Source organism: Lichenostomus cassidix, chromosome Z (assembly GCF_008360975.1).
Source record: "Lichenostomus cassidix isolate B80296 chromosome Z, HeHo_3.0, whole genome shotgun sequence".
NCBI lineage: Eukaryota > Metazoa > Chordata > Aves > Passeriformes > Meliphagidae > Lichenostomus > Lichenostomus cassidix.
This window is the reverse complement of record NC_139511.1, coordinates 51,391,037-51,411,533: the sequence shown is the minus strand read 5'-3', so window position 1 is coordinate 51,411,533 and position 20,497 is coordinate 51,391,037. Positions and strand designations below refer to the sequence as shown.

The 20,497-nt window shown below is 37.2% G+C and overlaps 1 protein-coding gene across 5 annotated transcripts in view; it reads right to left on the bottom strand.

The window, feature by feature from the left end:
- Positions 1 to 3,093: 3,093 nt before the first annotated feature.
- IQGAP2 (IQ motif containing GTPase activating protein 2) overlaps positions 3,094 to 20,497 on the bottom strand; it is a 130,877-nt gene continuing 113,473 nt past the window's right edge. For all 5 annotated transcript variants that reach the window (XM_085042946.1, XM_085042948.1, XM_085042947.1 and 2 more), the window contains 15 exons: positions 19,886 to 20,035; positions 18,943 to 19,106; positions 18,078 to 18,302; positions 17,316 to 17,456; positions 16,883 to 16,967; positions 15,251 to 15,483; positions 13,061 to 13,193; positions 11,552 to 11,654; positions 10,508 to 10,649; positions 8,705 to 8,792; positions 7,633 to 7,845; positions 6,627 to 6,787; positions 5,631 to 5,774; positions 4,492 to 4,600; positions 3,094 to 4,027 (listed from right to left, as the gene is read on the bottom strand). In XM_085042946.1, the coding sequence (XP_084899072.1) occupies positions 3,914 to 4,027; positions 4,492 to 4,600; positions 5,631 to 5,774; positions 6,627 to 6,787; positions 7,633 to 7,845; positions 8,705 to 8,792; positions 10,508 to 10,649; positions 11,552 to 11,654; positions 13,061 to 13,193; positions 15,251 to 15,483; positions 16,883 to 16,967; positions 17,316 to 17,456; positions 18,078 to 18,302; positions 18,943 to 19,106; positions 19,886 to 20,035 (2,205 nt within the window). In that variant the 3' untranslated portion in view covers positions 3,094 to 3,913. The remainder of the gene's footprint in view (positions 4,028 to 4,491; positions 4,601 to 5,630; positions 5,775 to 6,626; positions 6,788 to 7,632; positions 7,846 to 8,704; positions 8,793 to 10,507; positions 10,650 to 11,551; positions 11,655 to 13,060; positions 13,194 to 15,250; positions 15,484 to 16,882; positions 16,968 to 17,315; positions 17,457 to 18,077; positions 18,303 to 18,942; positions 19,107 to 19,885; positions 20,036 to 20,497) is intronic.

Genomic DNA, 20,497 nt, shown 5'->3' with positions numbered 1-20,497 from the left:
TTACAGCAGCACAGATTAAAAAAAGGGGAGGAGGGGAAGTCTGATTTGAACTTGCTTACACTGTATGAAGTGCCTTTCTTACAGCAGAAGCACTGGCCTTCACTTTTAATGGAGAATAAAAACCATGGAAAACTAATTCCCTTGTTCATAAGTACTGCTTCCCCGTAAGTTCTATGTCTCTGTGGTGTTCCTCCCACTGGTAGTTGTACCACTAGCTATAGCATGGTTGAAGCTGACTCCAGTTTGTGTAGAGCAAGAAATAAATACAAGTTTTACAGCTGGCCAGCCTTTCTACAGCTCTATCATCCCAGACACTTTAGGAAACCAACACAAAATGCATTACACTTAATTGAACTATTCATCTATTTAGAAAACATCTTAATGAGAGGTAATTATTCCATCTGGGAAGAGAAATTGAAAGTAATCTTGGTCATTCCTGTGGTCTCACAGTTCTATAAACATAACCAAAGATTACTCTCATAACTTTCTAAACCCAAAATAGAACTGAACTAAAACATATTTGTAACTATTATGCAAGACCTCTATTGCTACTATTTTTCTTACATTTCAATAAGCCTTAAGCAGTGGGCCAGTGCTTGAGGAATATCTGAGTTTACCAAGTTTGTGAAACATATGAAGAGAAACTCAGATTGAAGCCCCAGGGAATGTTTTCGTCACAGACATTAGAAAGAGTCATAGGTTTATGTCCTTTCATCTTTGTAAACTAGTTATTATAAATACAGTAAGTGAATAAAATCCATGCTTGTTAAATTTTACGTCTGCATATGAAAACCAAATTTAAGTTTTGTATCCCTTAGTTTTGTGAGTCGGTTTGCTCCTTCTTATCAACTTACTGTAATAGAGATGTCTACTTCTTGCACCTTTTTCAGAGTTTTGTTTTTTTGGTAGAAGTATGCTAGAGAATAAAATCTCATTCCTTTTAAACTCACCAAGTCTAACAAAAAAGGCTGTACCTATCTAGTGAGACTGCTACATCAGTCATTGCCTTTTGTGGAAGGAGATCTTTCTGCTGCTCAATACACAGATTACTGTGGTGCGTGTCAGAGCTGGGTAGTTACTGCTGAAAGATGAGCATGGAAGCATACCTCAAGAGGGGAAATCAGTCATCTAGGAAGAGATGACTGTCTAGTTATAAACTTTCTGAAATCATGTGTGACTATCAGTGTTTGGATTTTATGTGAGTGAAGGTTGTTGTTTTAGTCCTGTATTCTTTAAAAGAAAGCCAGACAGCTAAAGGAGGTCTGCAGACAAGTGCAAAGTGAAGCAGAACAAAGCTAGTGCTTGTATTGCTGTTTCTGTCTGCTTGGCCTAAGCAGAAGCATGTTGTTCTGCAATTTTGTGGATAGTTTTGGGTCTTCAGAGGCCCTTGAGAATGGAAAAGTTCCAAAATAAGCTGTTAGCTGCCAAGCACTCTTAGTCAACTCTAAAGACATGTGATAGAAAATCACTACCACCAGTTACGGGGGACAAAGTTGAGAGATAAGCAAGTTATCCAAGGAAAGATGTATTTCCTCCTGCAGTGGCAACTGATGCATTGTCTCTATTCAGTTGTACTGGCTTTTTTTCTCAAATTTTGAACCAGCAATGCAAGTCTTTCCACACCACTATTTAATGATAGAAACTGGCTTCAGAAAGTCCTACCTAATATTGAAGTCCCCACATTGCATCTTACAGTAGCCTCTAAAAAGCCTTCCTTTTTATTGTACTTAGTAACTGTTAGTAGCACTGGGTGAGCACAGAGTCACTTTACTCATTTGCACAGTACTTCTTACTACCATCAATCTTATGTTTAGGTAGAGAACATTGTGGTCAGTCCTGTTTAGCAGGGTTCATATTATTGTTCAGTGACAAGGCCCTAACTGGAATGAGCTGATTAAGAAAAAAAGCTTATAAAGGAGTTTAAAGAAATTAAATGGAAATTAAACTCTTTGATGTGGACTAGGAAGAGCAGGAAGCCCAGGAAATGGTTGCAAAATGGGAGTGCTGGCATTGACAGTACCATTCATAGCTGTCCTTACATGGGGACCAAAGAAGCTTTTTGGAGCTTGCCTACACCAGGAAATAACTGAGGAACATGCTATTTGCATCAGAACCAGGCAGGTACTAGATGTGTCAAGTGTATTACACATATCTGTGTATCCAGGAGTGACTTACTCCCACAAAGGCTGTGAGGATCTGGCTGTCTCACCTGCAGAACTCCAGGCTTTTGACACATTACCTCAAGATCAACATCACACCTGTGGCAGACTTAGTGCTCAGCTAGAGTTTGTTAAAAATATAGCAATTAGTCAACTCTGTTGCAAATGAAAAGGGGAACAAAAGATTGGGAATTTAATTTGTATTCAAGTAAAATTCACTTCTCTTTTTGGAAGGAAAAGTGAAGTGTTTTTTTCACTTTTCTATCCAGCTATTTTAAGTGGACCATGGTATCAGTACTGCAGCATTTATGTGAGATTAAAATGGTTTATACATAACCAGCTAGAAGAAAAATGGAAGCATGTGGGAGCTTTTTTATCCTTCAATAATGGATAGTAGCTATTTTTAAATAGTCAAGTGTTCAAACTTAATGCCATGCATAAATTAATATCTCCAGTAAATGTAGTAATTTTTTCAGTCAGGTCAATTAGTGTATCAGTTGAGTTTGTAATCTGTATATCTCCTAGTGACTTAACACTATTCTATTCCCTTAACAGACTTAATTCTTATTTAATATTTGCTATTCTGATTTATTCCAGAATGTCTCACTGATTGTCTTTTGAAATACTTGTCACAAGAAAAATGAAAGAATGAAGTATTTTCAATTAGTTTATGTATTTGTCACATCACCTGTGGTACCTGTAGTACACACAGTTCCGTAGGCATAAGTGAAAGTTCATCAGCAGAATCATCATCACATTCCATGGCATAAAGGCTATGAAGTCTTCACTGCTGAGCACCTTTCCCCAAGTGTACTGAGGACAGTCAGGCTTAATTACATGCAATTTTATAAACGCATTGAACGGAATTCTTTCTATTACCATCTGGATTGCAGCTTTAATGATTTCTTGAAATGAAATTCAGGGACCAAGCCAGTTTAATTAGGTAATGTTTATTTTACATAGAACAATCTCCAAAGAATATTTAAAAAACCCAATCTAAATACTGATTTTATTGCATTTATTTTCTTACAAAAAAAAAAAAGACAGACAGGCACAATTTACGTATTCAAATACTTCAAACTGAACAACTGTTCGCTATTCAGATTTCCCCAATACCACTCCAAAGGCTGTGAAAGTAGAAAATGTCATTTTGCACGAGGCAGTAGTGCATTTAGTAGGAATGAATCACAAAATATATTTTTGTGAAGTAAGTCGTTACTGTCACTTTATAATTACCTATAAAATTTTTTGAATTGCACAGTAAGTTTGCTTTGCAATTGACAACTGCCACAAAATAGGCCTAGTATGTAACTAAATATTTGCTCAAACTATCCCTTAGAAACAAATTAGGTTTTCTTTTGGTAAATACTTGAAGTCTAGTATTAACTATAGTATATATCTGAGGTAATTTAAAAATGCTTCAATAGGAAGAGGTTTATATATTCAACTAAATTCAATATCTGCCTACCCTTAAAATCTACACAATAGCTGTGTGTCCTAAAGAATATTTTGATTTGAAAGTACCAACACCAATGAAATCTGGAACTGTTTAAATGAATCAATTTCCTGGTTTTCTGTTTTGTTGTCAATGCTTAAAAGGCACTGCGTACATTCCTCTGAACATTTGGTGTTTTAGGGTTTATTTTTTAAAGTTAAAAAGCATCCAACGACAAACTTCAAACAAATGTTTACAAGCAAAAAAATACTGAATTGACTTCCCACTGATTGATGAAGTCCATGATATCTGAAAATACTTATTTTCCATAGAACTTCTTATTCAACAAAAATATGAGCAAATTCACATTCACTTTAGCTTTATCAAACATTTTCATTACAGCCACACCTTCATACTGCATCTGAAGTAAATCCTGAAATGAGAAAAAAGATCATTAGTGTCCATCTAAATGCATACCTTACAGCAACAAGATGTGATAAACATCACCAACTCCAGGTCCTTCGTAATTTAAACATGAGCAAGCAACTGTTGGGATACGCATAGAAAACATTATGCATGCTCTAGATCCTAAATTGTATATGATCAGTGTAACAGCAAACCAGAAGAAATACTGTTTTCTATGTATTTCCATTTTCTTTTAGTATTTCCTGTTTGCCACTGAACTAATGTGGTTGGTTTCATGCAGTTGCCCCAGTATAAACATTGACTCTATGCCCATGCCCAGCATTCTACAGAAGTTATGTAGTTATTCTCCACATGATCTGCTGCTCTGTACTGATCGACTAGTTCATGCATAATGTGAAAAAAAATACTGAAATAGTCTGTAGTTACAGGCAATGCAACAGCAGCTATATAGCAAAGTAACAAAATTCAAACCTGGAAATGGAGCTGCACTTTTTCCATCTCAACTCCTAGAAACTTGGCTTTGATTTCAAAGTCACCCACTTCTTCTCCAGGTGTGATATCAAACATCACATTCTTAAACCTTGAAACAAGAAGGGTAATTGAATACATATGCTGTGCAGTTTCATATAGTCGAGAGACAGTTCTGGGGAGCAAGCCTGCAGAGCTTAGCAGAACTTGGACCACAAACAGTGTTGTTAGTGTCAAAATAATCACTCCATCCCTCCCTGTACTGCACCCCATGCAGTGTCTTCTTAGAGACTTTCTGGTGTACAGGTAGTATGAAATACAGAATTCTGAAGTCTTTTGTATTGGAGAAACAGAAACCAAAAAACCCCCCAAAAGGCTGTGGGAAGTTCAGTGAACAAATCAGATCAAATATCCAGTGGATAGAAACGGGGCAGGCAGATTTTCCTTCTGCCATGCCCAAGTGTCTCCTTGCAGGCACGTGTTTGCCTCATGAGGCTTCCTCTACCTGATGAATCCACTTGGGGGGGAATAAAAAAAGAAAAGAAACAAACAAACCCCAAAATGAACAAAACCAACAACAACAAAAAACCCAAACAAAAATCCAAACCAAACCTGCTCCCCCCAAAAAAAAAAAACCCCACAAACTGGAAAAAATGTTTCCATACAGAAGATGGATGGGAAGGTGCAAAGTATGGAAGACTTTCACTACTAGAGCCTCAAAATGGAGGAGTACAAAAGGGATGTTAAATCTCCACATCCATTCAACCCTGCCATAGTGAGGAAGAACAGAAAACCAGGGGTTTACTAAGTTACTTGATAGTGGTCAATATATGAAAAAAAAATTGCTACAACTACTTTAAAAGGTGGTCATTAACAGTGAGTCTGCTGCCAAACTCATACTTGTCCATGTAAGCTGCTGCTAGGGCTGGTTTGTTAAAATATTTTCACAAGATAATGACATAGCAAGGTACAAAGTAAAAAATTAATTATGACAATTAGACTGTATCATCCTTCTGAACACAAAAGTCTGTGGTAATTTTAGCTGCGGCACAGTGAATTGTTAAGACTGCTTTTATCAAAATCAGCCCCCTTCAGAAACTGTTGATTAGAAAATGCTTGGAATTGTTTTGCACCAAACTTACTGATTGGTTTGAAGATCTTCAATTTCTAGGATGACACCTTTCTCATGAAGTCTTGCAGCTGTGTACTTTAGGGAGGTCTGTTTCAGCTTTTTGCTTCCCTTCACCTCCTCTTTTCCATCTAATTTAATTGACCTCCGTGAATTTCTGGAAAGAGAACAAGAAAACTGGCTTTTGATGTGTCTGTCAGGTTCTTAATACTTCAGCTACTCACTCTTCTAGCCACATTTAACTTTATTTCACTCTTCCTTGGCCTTCTCCAAAAAAACCAGAATTAACATCCCAAAAATTCTAAGAGTTAGAGGAATTTTGAGCACGCAGTGAATCATCTAAACATCTTGCCAATTATTTTGAATCTTATTTTAGCATTTTTTTCAATTCTGTTGTGAAATGCAGCCCCGATCCTAAAGAGTCCACAATTCTCTGTTTAAAATAGCAATTTGTAAGCTTATGGTGGCATAAGTGTCAAATGCTCTATAATTAGAGTTAGCTTTTGGATCAATGAGGTGTGCACTAGGAAAATCCCTATTCATGTCAGTAAAATGTTTTCATTTTGACACATTGGTGACATTGGTGGCATTGGTGGGGGGATTGCTTTCAAGTAACTGCATCATACCTGAAAGGTAAAATTATTTAGGCATTTATTTCCTCCTTTTCTATTCTAAAGAGAAACCCAGAACCTTTTAATGAAGGAAGAAACCAATAATTACTTCCCAAAGCTTCATGTCCTCAAAGCATGCAAATGGATCTACTAAGTAGCACCAAATAAATATATTAAAAACATCTATACATCTCAGACTTCTTTCTCAAAGACAGTGTTAAATGCATGCAAGACTTTAGTTTCCACCTGTAAACACAATTTACAACTCTCATGGGCTTTTCAATCTGTAGATTGTCAATTTGTTGGAATCAAAACTTTAAACTACAGGTTAGCATCTGTTCTCCCTCTTGATAAAACACACTAAAAGACACATTAAAAGACAAGAAGATTCAACTCACTTTCTTGTTAAGTTGTCTAAACAAGTTTTTATATAGGTGTTGTAATAATTAATTTGCTCTTCATAAAATGCTGTCTTGGAGTTAAGTGCATTCAAAGTCTGCTGGAGTTTCACCAGTTCAGCTTTTCGATGATGTCTGTATCTTCTTTGATTCCGGATATCCTAAATAAGTTTATTAATGTAAGTGTTTTATTAATTTGAAATTTTAAAAAGCCTCAGTACATTATATTCAAACCCATAATTACACAATCTGACTTAATACCGAGAGAAAGCACAAACTATCATGTTAGCACTTACAAGAACAGTACCTACAGGGAGTAGTACTAAAGTTCACATGGCAATCACATTGATACTCATATTTCCAAGTGCTGTTGCATTGAACTCTGCTGTGCTCTGCAGGGCCTAACAGACCCAGAACTCATAAGCAAGATGTCATTGTTGTGCTAAAGATAATTCAATGGACTAGGGTTCTTATGGCCACTACGGGTTGTGGAATAGGATTTGCTAATTTGTTGACAACAGTCACTGTGCTTTATCAGCGTCAGGATGGACATTGCATTGGCCCACTATTCCTCTTGTCTCCAGCCCAACCACAGCAGATCAGTTTTAATACCAATCAGATAATATTTCAGGGGGGTTGAAGTCTTTTGAAACCTTGCTAAGACCACAGCCATTATCAATTGAAACACTGCTGGGTAATTCCAATTACTGTTAAAATAGTCAAAGTTGTATTGAAACACATTATAGGGGGGGAATTAAATCATCATCAACATAAAATTCAGTATCAGATTTGGAGATTGAAGGTTGCAGTTGTATGTTACTTAGTTCAGGCAGTTATGCAGGGCTGTACTGCCTTTCACTTATTTTGTCAGGAAATGAAAACAAGTGGATACTTCGGTGGTTTAGGGTAGCATTGCCTGAAAAATACGTATTTTACTTCTCTAACTAGAATGGATTTAGGCTAGATGCTAAAAAGCCATTGGTATACAGGGAAACATTCCATTTACCTTAGCAATCTCATTTATAATTTCTTGGTACTTAGTTGCTGAAGACACTAGTCCTGCTTGTTCCAATGTCCGGAGATTCCTCTGAATTTTCCTTTTCTTTTGTTCTATTGGTAGCTGCCCATCTTCAAAAACAGACTGACTGTGCTTCATTTTCTCTGGAGTTTTGGAGTCTAAGATGGCACGTTTTTCTACAAGTTTCAAGTTCTCAGATTCCTGGGTTAAAAAAAAACATAAATAAAATCCAGAACAGTTATTTTCCAGCTTTTGTTAACTGTTAAATGTTCAAGTACATTAAATTCTCAAAGGAGATTATCAAGAATCAGGGTCCACGCTTCATGTCCTATGACCACTTGGTCTCAAAGTATCCCATTTGCTATGCCTTCAGACATACCTTAAGTACATAATGACAACACCTAGACATGCATCTGAATTAATCACAATGTCTAATTCAGCCAGGTGACTCCGTGATTTCACCAAGTTGTGGGAAGGCTATCCAGATCTCACAGGTGTCCCCTGCATATACACACACTGAGGTTAACTAAAACTGTGCATTATTAAAATGCAGCTTTTTGTGTTGGCGTCTACAGGAAGGACTTCAACTGAGAGCTCTTCCCACTCATTTCCCATACTAAGGATAGCAGTAGTTCCCTGAGATTTGCTTGTCTAGATTAAGCAAATAAACTAAAGTGTCAAGGAACTTGAGTTAAGATACTGAATTTAATGAAGAAAGAGCAAAACATAGTAGATTCGCCTCAGGCTATTTGACTGTATTACAATATAGGAGAGAAAAGACCCTGTATTGAAAAATTGTAAAGAAAAAATATTCTAGTCATGCTAGCTCACAGCAAGACTTATTTTTTTCTTTTTCTCTGAAGCTGATTCCAATTACAAAGTAAAAAAACCCCATGCAAGTCTCATATTTTGAAGACTCTAAATCCACATAGTCTAAAACAACCAAAGAACAATTTCATTGTTATAAGGTGATGGAGAAAGCTGTCAGAGATCTGTTAAAACTTTTGAATAGCTATAATAAAATACTTTCTTCCCTATACAGGCACAGTGTAGCACTTACCTGTTGTGCAGTGGCTGGTGTTTCTAATATTTCTAAGAGTGTATCCCCTGGTTGTGTTCGTATCACATCCACAATAAGTCTTTTGGTCCTTTTGGAAAGGATATATGGATATTACAAAACAGTTGTTACTGGATCACTTCTACATGTCATTTCTTCAACCATAAAATTAGCAAGCTCCCCCTTTATTACGGATTCTTGGTAAAACTTGCTTTCTAGCTTCTTATGTTTCAGAGCTTCTCTTAATAGTGTTGAGTATCAAGTTTCTACTAGTCTGAACACAGAAATACATACAATCTTCCCTTCATTTATTTTAGAAAACAGGTAACCAACTAGCACAGTAAAACAGTTACTGTTAACAAAAACAAGCAACAACTCATATGTGGATTTTAATTGTGATCATGACAAAACAGAAGACAGTAATGTAACCTTTGAAAAGCCTGAGCTGCTCATCATTCCATTAAGGGTCATATTTACTGAATACAGTAGAAATGCACTCGGAACTGCTCAACTTTGGAGGAATTTTACATTTGATGCAGTGCATTTATGCAAACCACTTAAGGACAGATATTTCTCTAGCGACAACAGACAAAGACCATTTCCTTGCTAAAAAAGGGAAGCTGTTACACCCTGATATGTTAATCAGTTCTTTTCTTGGTAAGAATTTATCTCATTCCTGCTCCCTACTCATCCATAATTTTTCCAAGAACATCCTGCTACATCCTGCTATTCTATTAATTTAGAGGACAGGGTTACTGAAATAGCTCATTATTCTTAAAAATTAGCAGGATATTAAAGATGCAGCTTAAATTTACAAGGAAAATGCCTAAATATGGTCAAGATTTCTATGATAAAACCTTATGGTTTAAAGTGATAGTCTACCTATGTTGAGTTTCTTCTTCAGAAGTAAAACTTCACACCATCTAATAAGTCCAAAATACTTATTTCTGGTCTAAAAAATACTCAGACATCTTAATAGATCAGATTTGAATTGCAGCTCATGTCTGCTCTCCTAGTTACTGCAAAGGTGTAAAATCTTGATGCTGTATTTCTCTTTTAACTTCTGCCTTCACACATGTGGGGTACATATAAGCATGGTAATAGAGGAGAGCAGCATCCTCTTCTCCCCCTTATTCAGATTGTACTAGGATCTTAACTAGGCCTTTTCTGGACAGCTTGAAATAACTTCAAAAGATGGTTACCAATAATTTAATATTAAGTGCTGTTATATAAATAAATTTCACTATAAAGTAGCCTATATTCGAGCGTATCCCACTGGTCATTTCTTGATCTGTTCAGCAGAAAGAATAAACAGAGTTTTCTTTCCCTAGATAAAAGCATGCCACATGCACTATTCCTTGCTGAAGCGACAGCTACAGCCTTTTCAAATGGCTATGACAGTATGTCAAGGAAGTGTTTATTTTTGAGCAGGAGGAAAGGACATGGTAATGCTGTCTGACCCTTGTAAGTCTAGACTGCTTTTCACCTCTGCTTTCCCAAAGCTGTGGCATTTTAAAGCAGAGTGCTTTTACAACTTCATGATAAAACAATTACAAGGTTAGATAATGATGCAGTCATACTCCAAAACACAAATGGCAATATATTTATTTTTCTGGAAGAACTGACAGTTCCTCTGACCTGTGCAAAAGTGTGAGTAGCACTGAACACAAACTGGCTTTTGAAAATTGAATGCACTCAGCACCTCAGAAATGCACTTAGGCAGGGCAGTTGTCAAAAAAACATTTTAAGAAAAGAAAAAAACCAACAAAGGCATTGCCAGAATAGAAGGGTTTGAGCAAAACTTACTTTATCATGAGACTTTTGAGATCCTGATCTTCACCTTCTCGTAACTCATATTTGCTTGTTAGAGACAGTGAAATCTCTGTTTTTGCAAGCTGACTTAGTGTGCTTTCCCTGTTGGGGTCATTGGGATCAACAGCTCCTTCCCCTAAAAGGAAACATATTTTACTACAAGTTTTCCAGTTTTCCCACGATTCAGTACATGAAGGAAACAAGTGCCTAGATGAATCACTGTAAATATTTAGAAATATCAAATTTATTAAATATCACCCCTGTTTCTTCCACTTAGAAGCAGTCTTTTATTGGACATTGAACAATCAAAACCCTAATTTAGCTATTTATAAGCCGGGTTACAATATTTTGGAAATGACATCAATCCTTGCTTTTCAGGCTACTGATGTGCAAAAGACTTACATGTTGTCCTCTCAAAGAACAATACAAACAATTTAACATCCTTTATCCTAACATGCAGTGATAATGAAGAAATGAAAGAGTAGCATCTACATTAACAGGCTATTCGCTTGGAAGTAGGTGTTATCCATGACTCCTAACTACTTTGAAAACAGTTGACATTTTTCTGAAACTAATGCAAATTAAATATCAGTCAAATGTATCCCTTTCTAGTAAATTTGGATAATTTTAAAAATGTCATTTTTATTTGCATAATTAAATATCAAAATTTAAAATGGCTGCTTTTAGAATTCTCTGTAAACTTTTTCTAAGTTTCTGGCATACACAAGCAAATCTTAAGCTTGGATTGTTAAAAAAAAATCACTTGCTTCCTATCTGCAGTTTAAGCACAGCTGGATCATTCAAAATATTATTAATGTTTGGATTTTGAATCACATAATTAATCTTGAGAGTGAGTATTGCAGCTAGGAAAAGGCTCAAATGTAAGGTGCAATGTGACAGTAAGTGTTCAGAAAAGAATTCTGTAGTAAATAGAGAAGCAGAAGCTATTGCTCTGACACACAAGAGTATTTAAGTCAGGCCTCTGTTTAATTCTGCCCCTAGAATGAAGTTACCCATAAAGACAAAAAAACATCATACCAAGGAAAGATTCGACATCAGGAACAGGTCCCAGACCTTCCAGCAATTCGTTCAGCAGGTCATTAGTCTCAGGGGCAATGGCATCCTGGTGTTCCAATAGCAGCTATAAACAAATGTGAATGAAATCATCACCCAGAAAAAGCTTTCCTGGTATCTTTATACTTGAAAATAAATCTGGAAACTAAATGTTGAAAAACATAGACCTAGAATGAGTGGGATTATGGAGGACCTCCCCAAGGTCAGGAAGTACACTGGATTCTGGGCTAGAGTTTAGAGTTGCCCTTGCTGTAAGACAGTTTGCCTTGCTCCTCCACGAATTGTCTCTGGAGTGAGCAGAAGACTTTGAATTAGGACTAACAATGTCCTAATCATCACAGAGCAAAGGGTGATAATCACAAGCAGAGCATTTTGGTGCCACATCCTTAACAGACAAAAGAATAAAACAGTGTTGGTGGTCCATAGGATGATACCTATTTTCTGTATATCTATTCCAGTAGTTTACAACAGTGTCAGTGATACCTTTCAGAAAGGATTGTATTTTCTAAGTGATGAACCAGCTCTGCAGCATCCACTGGACCTAACAGACATGTTATGCCAGACATTAGACTTACTAAAAGGAGTATTTGATCAGGACTAGTGTTTGCACATAACTGCCAAATCACAAACATGCAGGCAGAGGTCTGTCACTTCAAAAGAACAGGCACAAAGACAAACCAGAAAGTATGATTTTAGCACACTAAGTTATTAATTTCACTTGAATAAAGTCTACTACCTTTTCTGTGGTGTACCTGGCAGTGTTTGTGAGAGGTTTCTTGTGGGATTTGTAGGCTTTTTCTGGACAGGGGAAAGTGTTGTTGTGGGGTTTTTTTCTTACTTGGGCGGGGGGACGCACAGGGGACATATTACAAGCCAGGAAACAGATAGTAATATCCCAGTTTTAGGAGGAACATGTGGTAAACATTTAACTTAGACCCTAATGAGTCACACTTTGGATGTCAGTTATTCTGTTCTTTACCCACAGTGAGAACAGGCACAATACTACAGCTTCAGTTTTTCTAAATCAGATGTTTGCATCTGCTTCCAGCAAGTCACATGACAGAATGCCAGAACCCAAAATACAATTTCTATTCCCAGAGTCAATGGCTCTCCTTCAAATTGCTTTCACTTTCTTACCCAAGACAGGAAATTCTTTTAAAATTAGGAATGTCACACAAGACTAGAACATAATTTTCTTCTGCCTTTTCAGAAAATGTTATGTACTAATTATTACTCAAGATGTTATGTACTAATTATTACTCAAGATGATGCTTTTTCATGGAAGCAGTATTTGCATTTTTCCTGGGGGGAAAAAAAATCTAATACTCAATTTCAGAACATTTCAGAGAAGAAATGAGGAAATTACTTCAAAAGTAAGAATGAAAACTAAGCATTCCCTAGAGAGTGTTAGTTGCAAATATATGATAATCTGTATGCTTTAGTCCATTGTCTAGCAGGTTTTCATTGACTTACTGAATGGGTATTGATAATTTCTTCAATGGAGATATATATGACAGGCTTGCTAAGGGTCACCATATCAGAGTATTCATCAATATTGAATTTCTCCTCTGGTTCAGGAACATCGCATGCTGCTTGAAAAAAATTCCTAAGAGAAAATAAGAAAGACTTCTATAATTGTCCCTTATAATTCACTTTATTTAGCCTGCATAAAAAGCCACAGTCTAGTCCTTGACATACATTGTATTTCTTTTATAAGCTGCAATCTACCCTCAATGTTTCAAGGAACCTTTTGAAGGCAACAAATCTATAGAAATGCTGAAGTGTTCTCTTTCCTGGTTAGGTGGAGGAAGACTCCTTTAAAGAGCTTGGGGTTTTTTTCCCCTCCTTATTCAACAAGGAGGGAAAACTTGATAATTTTTAAGCACTTGGAGAAATATATATTTAATGCTCTAGAAGTAATAAATGGATTTCCCTCTGATTTTATGAAGGCAGTTTGTAGTATGAGGTGTGCTGAGAAGGAATTGATTGAAATAGCTGCACAAAATTCCCATTTGTCCCACGAATGTTTACATTGCTGTTAGGCAGAAAATGAGCTGCTCAAAATGAGAGAAAATGCAGTATTGTTTACAAACAGAAGAATCTTGCAAGGAAAAAATGCAGAGTGTGGTTGAAATGTTACTTCAAGTATGACCAGCATATATATGGAGCACCAAGACTACTTCCCAAAATGACACGCAGTGTCTCTAAGCTACTCACTTCCTCAGGGATGTGCACAGACAACCAAGAACCAGCAGGGTCCTCCTGTTAGAGAACCACTTTGTTTTCCAAAGTGAGATAAACTGAAATAAGGCAGCTGGGGAAAGGAGGGTTTTGGATGATGCCTATGGGTTTGCTCCAGGAGCCATGTTGTGACAGTCCTGTGGTGTTGAGGAGCTTCACAGGACTTTTAAAGTATTAGAAAATAATTATAAAAGACAAAAAGAAAAAAGGAAAAGAGCTGGGATTCCTCACTTTGGAGAGGAAAAGCTGGGGAGTACAAATCCAGTTGTACAAAATCACAGTGGTGTTGCCTGAGATGTGTGCAGAATTCATTATTTAAGTCAGAAAAATAATGGCCAAGAGGTAATGCAATGCAGGAAAATTTTAATTTTAGCCAAAAGGTAGCAAACTTCTAAATATTGCTGCAGGACCCTTTGTGGAGGTAGATGATCTCAAAGGCTTAGGAAGGGTGTGTACAAATTCCTGCACAAGTTTGTAAATGCAGAGTAAAAGATCTCGGCAAGCCTAATAGCTTTTAGCATAGTTAATGTTGCTAATGCTGTTCCAAAGGGGAACAGGCAGCTAAGGGCAGCAACCATTGCTGTCTAAGAAGGGTTTAGTTAATTACAGAGTGCAGGCATACAAATACTTAAGTTAGCTTAATTAGGAGAGGGATTCTTCCTTTTGTAGTAATGAAAAGGCCAACAAGAATGACTCCCTTTTTTCCTTTTATTAGCATTTGTTATTCTTGCTTTAACACTTTCTTCATGTTTATGTTATGCCCTTAAATATTTCATTAAAATTACTCAGCTTAAGTATCTCTGTGTTCATGGCTGATCTCTAAGGAAACTCATTATATGAATAGTGCATTTTCTTTTATGCTGACACTAAAGGCAGAAATTCTGAGATCAACTTTGTTGCAAAATTCAACAATACCACAAAGTACTAACAATCATCCCCAAAAATAAGTAGTAATCCCAAAGAATTTGTCCCCCAGAGTATAGAAAAACATGCAGTTTGCTATGACTGTGCAAGATAAAAGAATGAAATCTGTATACAATCTCTCAGCAAAGGTGAGAGAACAGAAACAAAACCTGCAACTTTTTCCTGACAATCTTTTTCCCTTGGACAAAACATTCAGCTGTACTCCCCACTCAAAGCAGACATTCTTTCTGCTGGATAATGAGTTACCTCACTCTGCTCTCACAGCATGTTTGCACAAAGGAACTGCAACCAAGACAGCAGAGATCTCAGATTAATGCACAAGCAAAAATGCAACCTGTTGCTCCTGCTCCAGCTTCCTCATCAGTGAGTATTGCTCTTTGCCATATCACTCAACATTTTTAATTATGAGCAGGAAACCCCTATCAACAAGGAGTCCACCTGCCTTACTCACCCTGGAGGAAAGCTCTTACTCTGTAGGTATTTGAGGGTTTTGCATACCTGAACTTTTGGTAGGTCTGTGAGAGGTAAGTGTTCATAGATGACAGATGTTCGCTTTCTCCTTCAAAGAGTTTGTTAGAGGCAGCGTGCTGGAGGACTTTCGCCACGCAGCCTAGGTTCCTCCTCTGGTCAGGGTGTATCTGTCCCCCAGCTGTCATATCAATTATGTCAAAGCCATCAGGAGCCACTATGGCAGGGTTCATGTAGCGATAGTACAGAAGGTTGCCAACAATCTAAAAGGAAGAAATTAAGTGATCTTGCCTTTGCATACAGTAATGACACTTTACAAAACATGATCAATCATTTCTATGCCTGAATTAGACCATAGGAACTGGTGCTAGAAGAATCCTTTAGACACACGTTACCTGTGGGGCTAACTGGAGGAACCTGTGGTCTTTTACGTGATATGCCTCCTACAACACCTCTGTGAACATCAGTTATGGACTTTTACAACCACATTTCAATTTGGTAGTGGCTTAAGTTAAGCTAATGCAAGGCATGGAGTTAAACACAAACACAACACTTCTATATTTCAGAAGGTTCCTCTCCTGAGGCTCATCCCCCGAAGTGCTATAGATACTGATAGCATTTAATGCACTCATTGATAAGGGGATCCATTATTTCTCAATGGACTGGACTGCAATGCAGCCAGAAATCTAGAGAATGGCTTTCCCAAACTGCAATTTCTATAACAATGTTACAGTAGCTTCTGAAGATGGCAATTTCAAAGAATTCCTGGTCTCAGAAACATGCAGGAACTTTTCTCTATGCAATTTGCTTTAGCTTATGAATATGCAGTTGCAGAACTTCCAGCTTAGACATTTAAAGGCTTTTTTCATGTGTTGAGCAGTTTTTAAATCTATATTGCTGGAGAGATGGACAGTGAAGAAGAATAGAGAAGTCCTCTGAAAATGAAAGCCTTGTACTTTTAGAACCATGTAATTAAACAGCAATAAAAGGGTCTCTATTGAAGTGCAAAATGTCTTTAATTTGAGAGTTGCCAGTCTCTCAGCTGTTTATAGAGCAATTCCTCTAAGTCCTCTGAAGACACACCATGGCTGTGGTAGCGTAACAACGGCCAGTGTGCCAGTGCCATACTTATCACTTACATCTTGTTTTTCAATCTGTACAAATATCATTTCTAAAACTTTTACAAGCATCTTAAATGTAATGTAATCGAAGTGTAGTGTAATCTACACAAAATTTTCTTTTAGAGACCTTCCTCATTGTATTTAAATTACAATTTCTTAACAATTTAACAACTTCAGATAGGGGAGAAAAAGTAAAGAGGACTACACTGTTCTCAGTGAAAGGATTCATGATGTCAAGGATCTCAGTACCAACTCAAACCCCAGGATGACTCAGATAAACTCTAGCTTTCTAAGTACAGTTACTATCCAAAACAGATTGAGCACTCTCTTGCATAACAATTGCTGAGCACCCAGATAAACATGCCTATTAACATACCTAGATTGTGGCAACAGAATTCCCTCCTCCCCTTCCTCAGCCCCTTTGCAAGTCAATAAGAAGCACTAAATTCCTTCAATAAGTTCCTTAGAATGTTTAGTGTCAATAAAAATCCACTTGGCACTAAAAGAACAAGCTGCTGGCAGTTTGCCCTCAAAAGTCTACCTTTAATAGTTCATCTTCTGTTGCATCCGGGAACTTCTCATGGAGTGAGCTCTTCAGAACTTTGGCTATGTATCTCATTCCATAACTACATATAGAACAGATGAAAAGGGAAAATATTGGCAAAGACTTAGATAAAACACAAAACAGTCATTCTAGTCAGCTTATGTTATTGGCTTTTTGCCCACTCCCTTGAAACACAAGGATGAGTTGGTGATAGAAAACACAAAACGTTTCAAGTACAGGGAGAGGTTTTCCAGGCAGCTAAAGCAGGGCAGAGGCAGAGAAACCACTCCCTCTACTGGGGAAGTCATTGGAGAGACATGTATCACAAGCCTTTGAAAGAATAGAAAGGATTTGAAAAGGATCTCCATCACAGAGGCTCAAGTGAGCTGCACAGAAAGTGCCGCTTGGAGAGCCCTAACTCAGCACTTACGGCATCATGTTGAGAGAGGAGAATATGGATGTGAGGACTTTGTCAGTTACTGCTCGCAAACTCTGCATAGATGATTCCAGTTTATTAACCACTTCTGTGTGGGTCAGTGCTTGCTCTGTGGTCACGTCATATGGCAATTTGCTGCAAAGCAGAAAAACAGACATTAAACCAGGCTACATACATTTGAGAATAAAATAGAGGGGTTTTTTTTCCTTCAGAAGAGCCAGCAGTGAGCAAAAGTCTGACAAATACAACTGAAGCTGATTTTTGTTACGAGAAATCTCAGATGCTTTGGCTTCCTTTTCTTGGAGGTGAACATTTTGCTTAGTTGGGGGTGCACCTGCTGTCATGTACCTTCCCTTGAGTAAAAAAGAGGAAGCTGAATATAAGGCATGCATCTCTATGTCCCTGATCCAGCACAGCTCATTAAAAGCCTGAGGCACTACTAATTTGCTGTTAGTAAAAAACCTGAGAAAAAGACGAAGTTATTCCATGGCATAGGCTATTGCACTTATACAGATTAAGTAATTGACTTTGGAAGATCATGATAAGGAAAGTAAGTGATCCTTTCATTGCTCAGAACAAGTTAAAGCACCTGTTTTTCAAGCATCTCTCCCCAAAATCTCTCTGCTGGAGGAAGATCAAGAAGGGGAGCATGGGCACAAGTACAAGTACAGTCAGATAAAGTCAGATAAAGAATGGGGAAAACAGAAATGGGGGATTCCTCATGTGTATGATACAATATGTCCAGCTTCCACTCACCTGGCCTCACCAGTCTGCATTTCTAGCTGGTTTACCCATGATTTGTAAACATCCACAGGACTAGTGTTGATTATGAGAGACTTGTCCTCCATGATTTCCTTCACCACCGGGGCCAGGAGCTGGCGCAGAGTGTTCTGTCCACGAGCACCTCGATTGAAGCTGACAACCATCTTAATGACAGTGGGGTTTCCAGTAACAATATCCTGAATCTGGTCCACCTTAGAGCTGTATCAGAAACAGAAGAATTCTGACTTATATATGCAGTTATCCATATTTTCAAAGCCCACACTTTTAAAATTAGCCTATTTCTATGTTGAAACCTCATTATACAGTCTATTTCTTAAGGCTTTTATGTAAAACAGTGTGATATATAGAAACTACCACCTGAGTTCCGCGTGTGTTATAGTAACATCCCAGAACTTGGCATAGTCAATGGCAGCTAAAATATACCTGATTCAGACCCAAATACCTGTTCAGCCAGTATCTGTTAAGGACATAAAATTACATTTCCTTATCTCAGGATAAACCACCAATCTTCACTTTTAGAATGTAATATTACAAAAAGAAAGATAATACTTTCTCCACCCTTAAATACTCAAGCACAAACCAAGAAGCCATAGCATCTTTTTACAAGGCTTTTTTTCCTACAATAATATGGTCCACCATAGAAAGATTTTTTTTCCCTGAGTTAGCAATCACTTGAGTTTAAGAGTAAAACCCAGAAAACAAAGTTCTGTTGTAATAAAAGTTTGTATGTAATTTTATGGCAGTTTAAAGATTAACCACCGATTCCTTTTAGGCATGAAGCATTCATTGAACTGTCTAAATCACAAACTAGCTAAATCCTTTTTATGAGTGCACATACGTTATCTCCTCTTCTAGAGCAGTTTTGAAGAGTTTGAGAAGCAAGTATTCTTCCCGTTGATTGGAGGCATAGTTGTATAGAGTGAAGATGACTGTATCCATAAACTTCGTTGATTTGTTTTGTGGCATCTGGAAAATCAGCTTTGCCAGATATGTGGGATTAGTCTGCAAAGGAAACAAATTACTTGCATACTGTTGTCCAGGACTAACTCCCCCAAACTGGGGGGCAGCTCTTTACATTTGTTCATGCCAAAAGCACTTATGTTGACTCCCATATATGCCACTTTTCCATGCAGGTTTTACTTTTCTACAAATTCTAGTGCATAAGAAACACAGAATACTCCACAATCTGTGAGAAGCACCATTAATGATTTTATCTGCAGTCTCAGGATACTACCACTTTGCATCAAGTCAATGTGTCTAATGACAATGAGAATTCACCAAATGGCAATGGGTACCTGCCAAGAGAACTTTGCATACTACATGGCTACTTTGGTGGGTATCTGCCCTGGGAGGATCCAAAATTCTTCTACAAAAATGTCAGTGAGGTGAGATAAAAATAGCACAAGTATACATACATTATATTCTGTGAACTGCATGGCAGACCACTTCCTTTCAATCACATATAATGCATGGTAATAGTGACAGTAATTTACATAGACTAAAAGATTTGTGGAGGAAAACATTTCTCTTTGGCTCCAGTACAGACTGAAGTTATACTCAAACAAAAACCAGCCATATTGGCTGCACACTTTAAAGACAACAAGGATTTTCTCAATTACAGGACTTACTAGAAATTGACCATAGTGTTTGCTGCAATCTGCATGTTATTTGGAAATATTTTCATAATCACTTCAATCATTAAAACAAAATTAGCAGTACAGTATATTTCTAGTTTTTCCTTAAGAATTTGCTGCCATGTTAATTTTTGCATGAAAATTTACCTGTAGAAGGTAGAATAAGTGTTGATAAGCCTCCAATTTTTTTCTTCTCTCTTTACTCAAACCTTTGATGCCCTGTTTGTCAACCATAACCATCTCCTCCAGTTGACTTTTGCTCTTTTTGTTAAGTTTCTTACTGTGCAGTACCACATCCTGCAGAAAGATGATAAAAAAATCTGGATTATATATTCAAATTGGAATATGGGAAATTGGAAAAATGAACATTTTCCCAAACATGTTAAATGCAGTGTTATTCCAAGGGCCTTATTTAGCAACTTTGTACATTTTGCTGCTCTGTTCACTACCCATTTTTTAACATCTTTATCTTTCACCAGAATGGCTTGCCAACAACCACTGTATGGGACTGGATCTTCTATATGGACTCATTAGTGATTAATTAGCATTGAACAAACTGTTCCATGTGATCAGAAGTCTACTCTATTGTAACACAGAGAAAATGTAAAAGATTTTAAATCTACCAAGTAATTACTGTTGTCCACACCTAGCAAAACACAGTGACATACAACTCAGGACAACAGAACAATATCTAGCACAAGGTAAAAACATGAGAAGACAGAGCTTAATTGACCAGGAGTATTTTGACTAACTGAGATT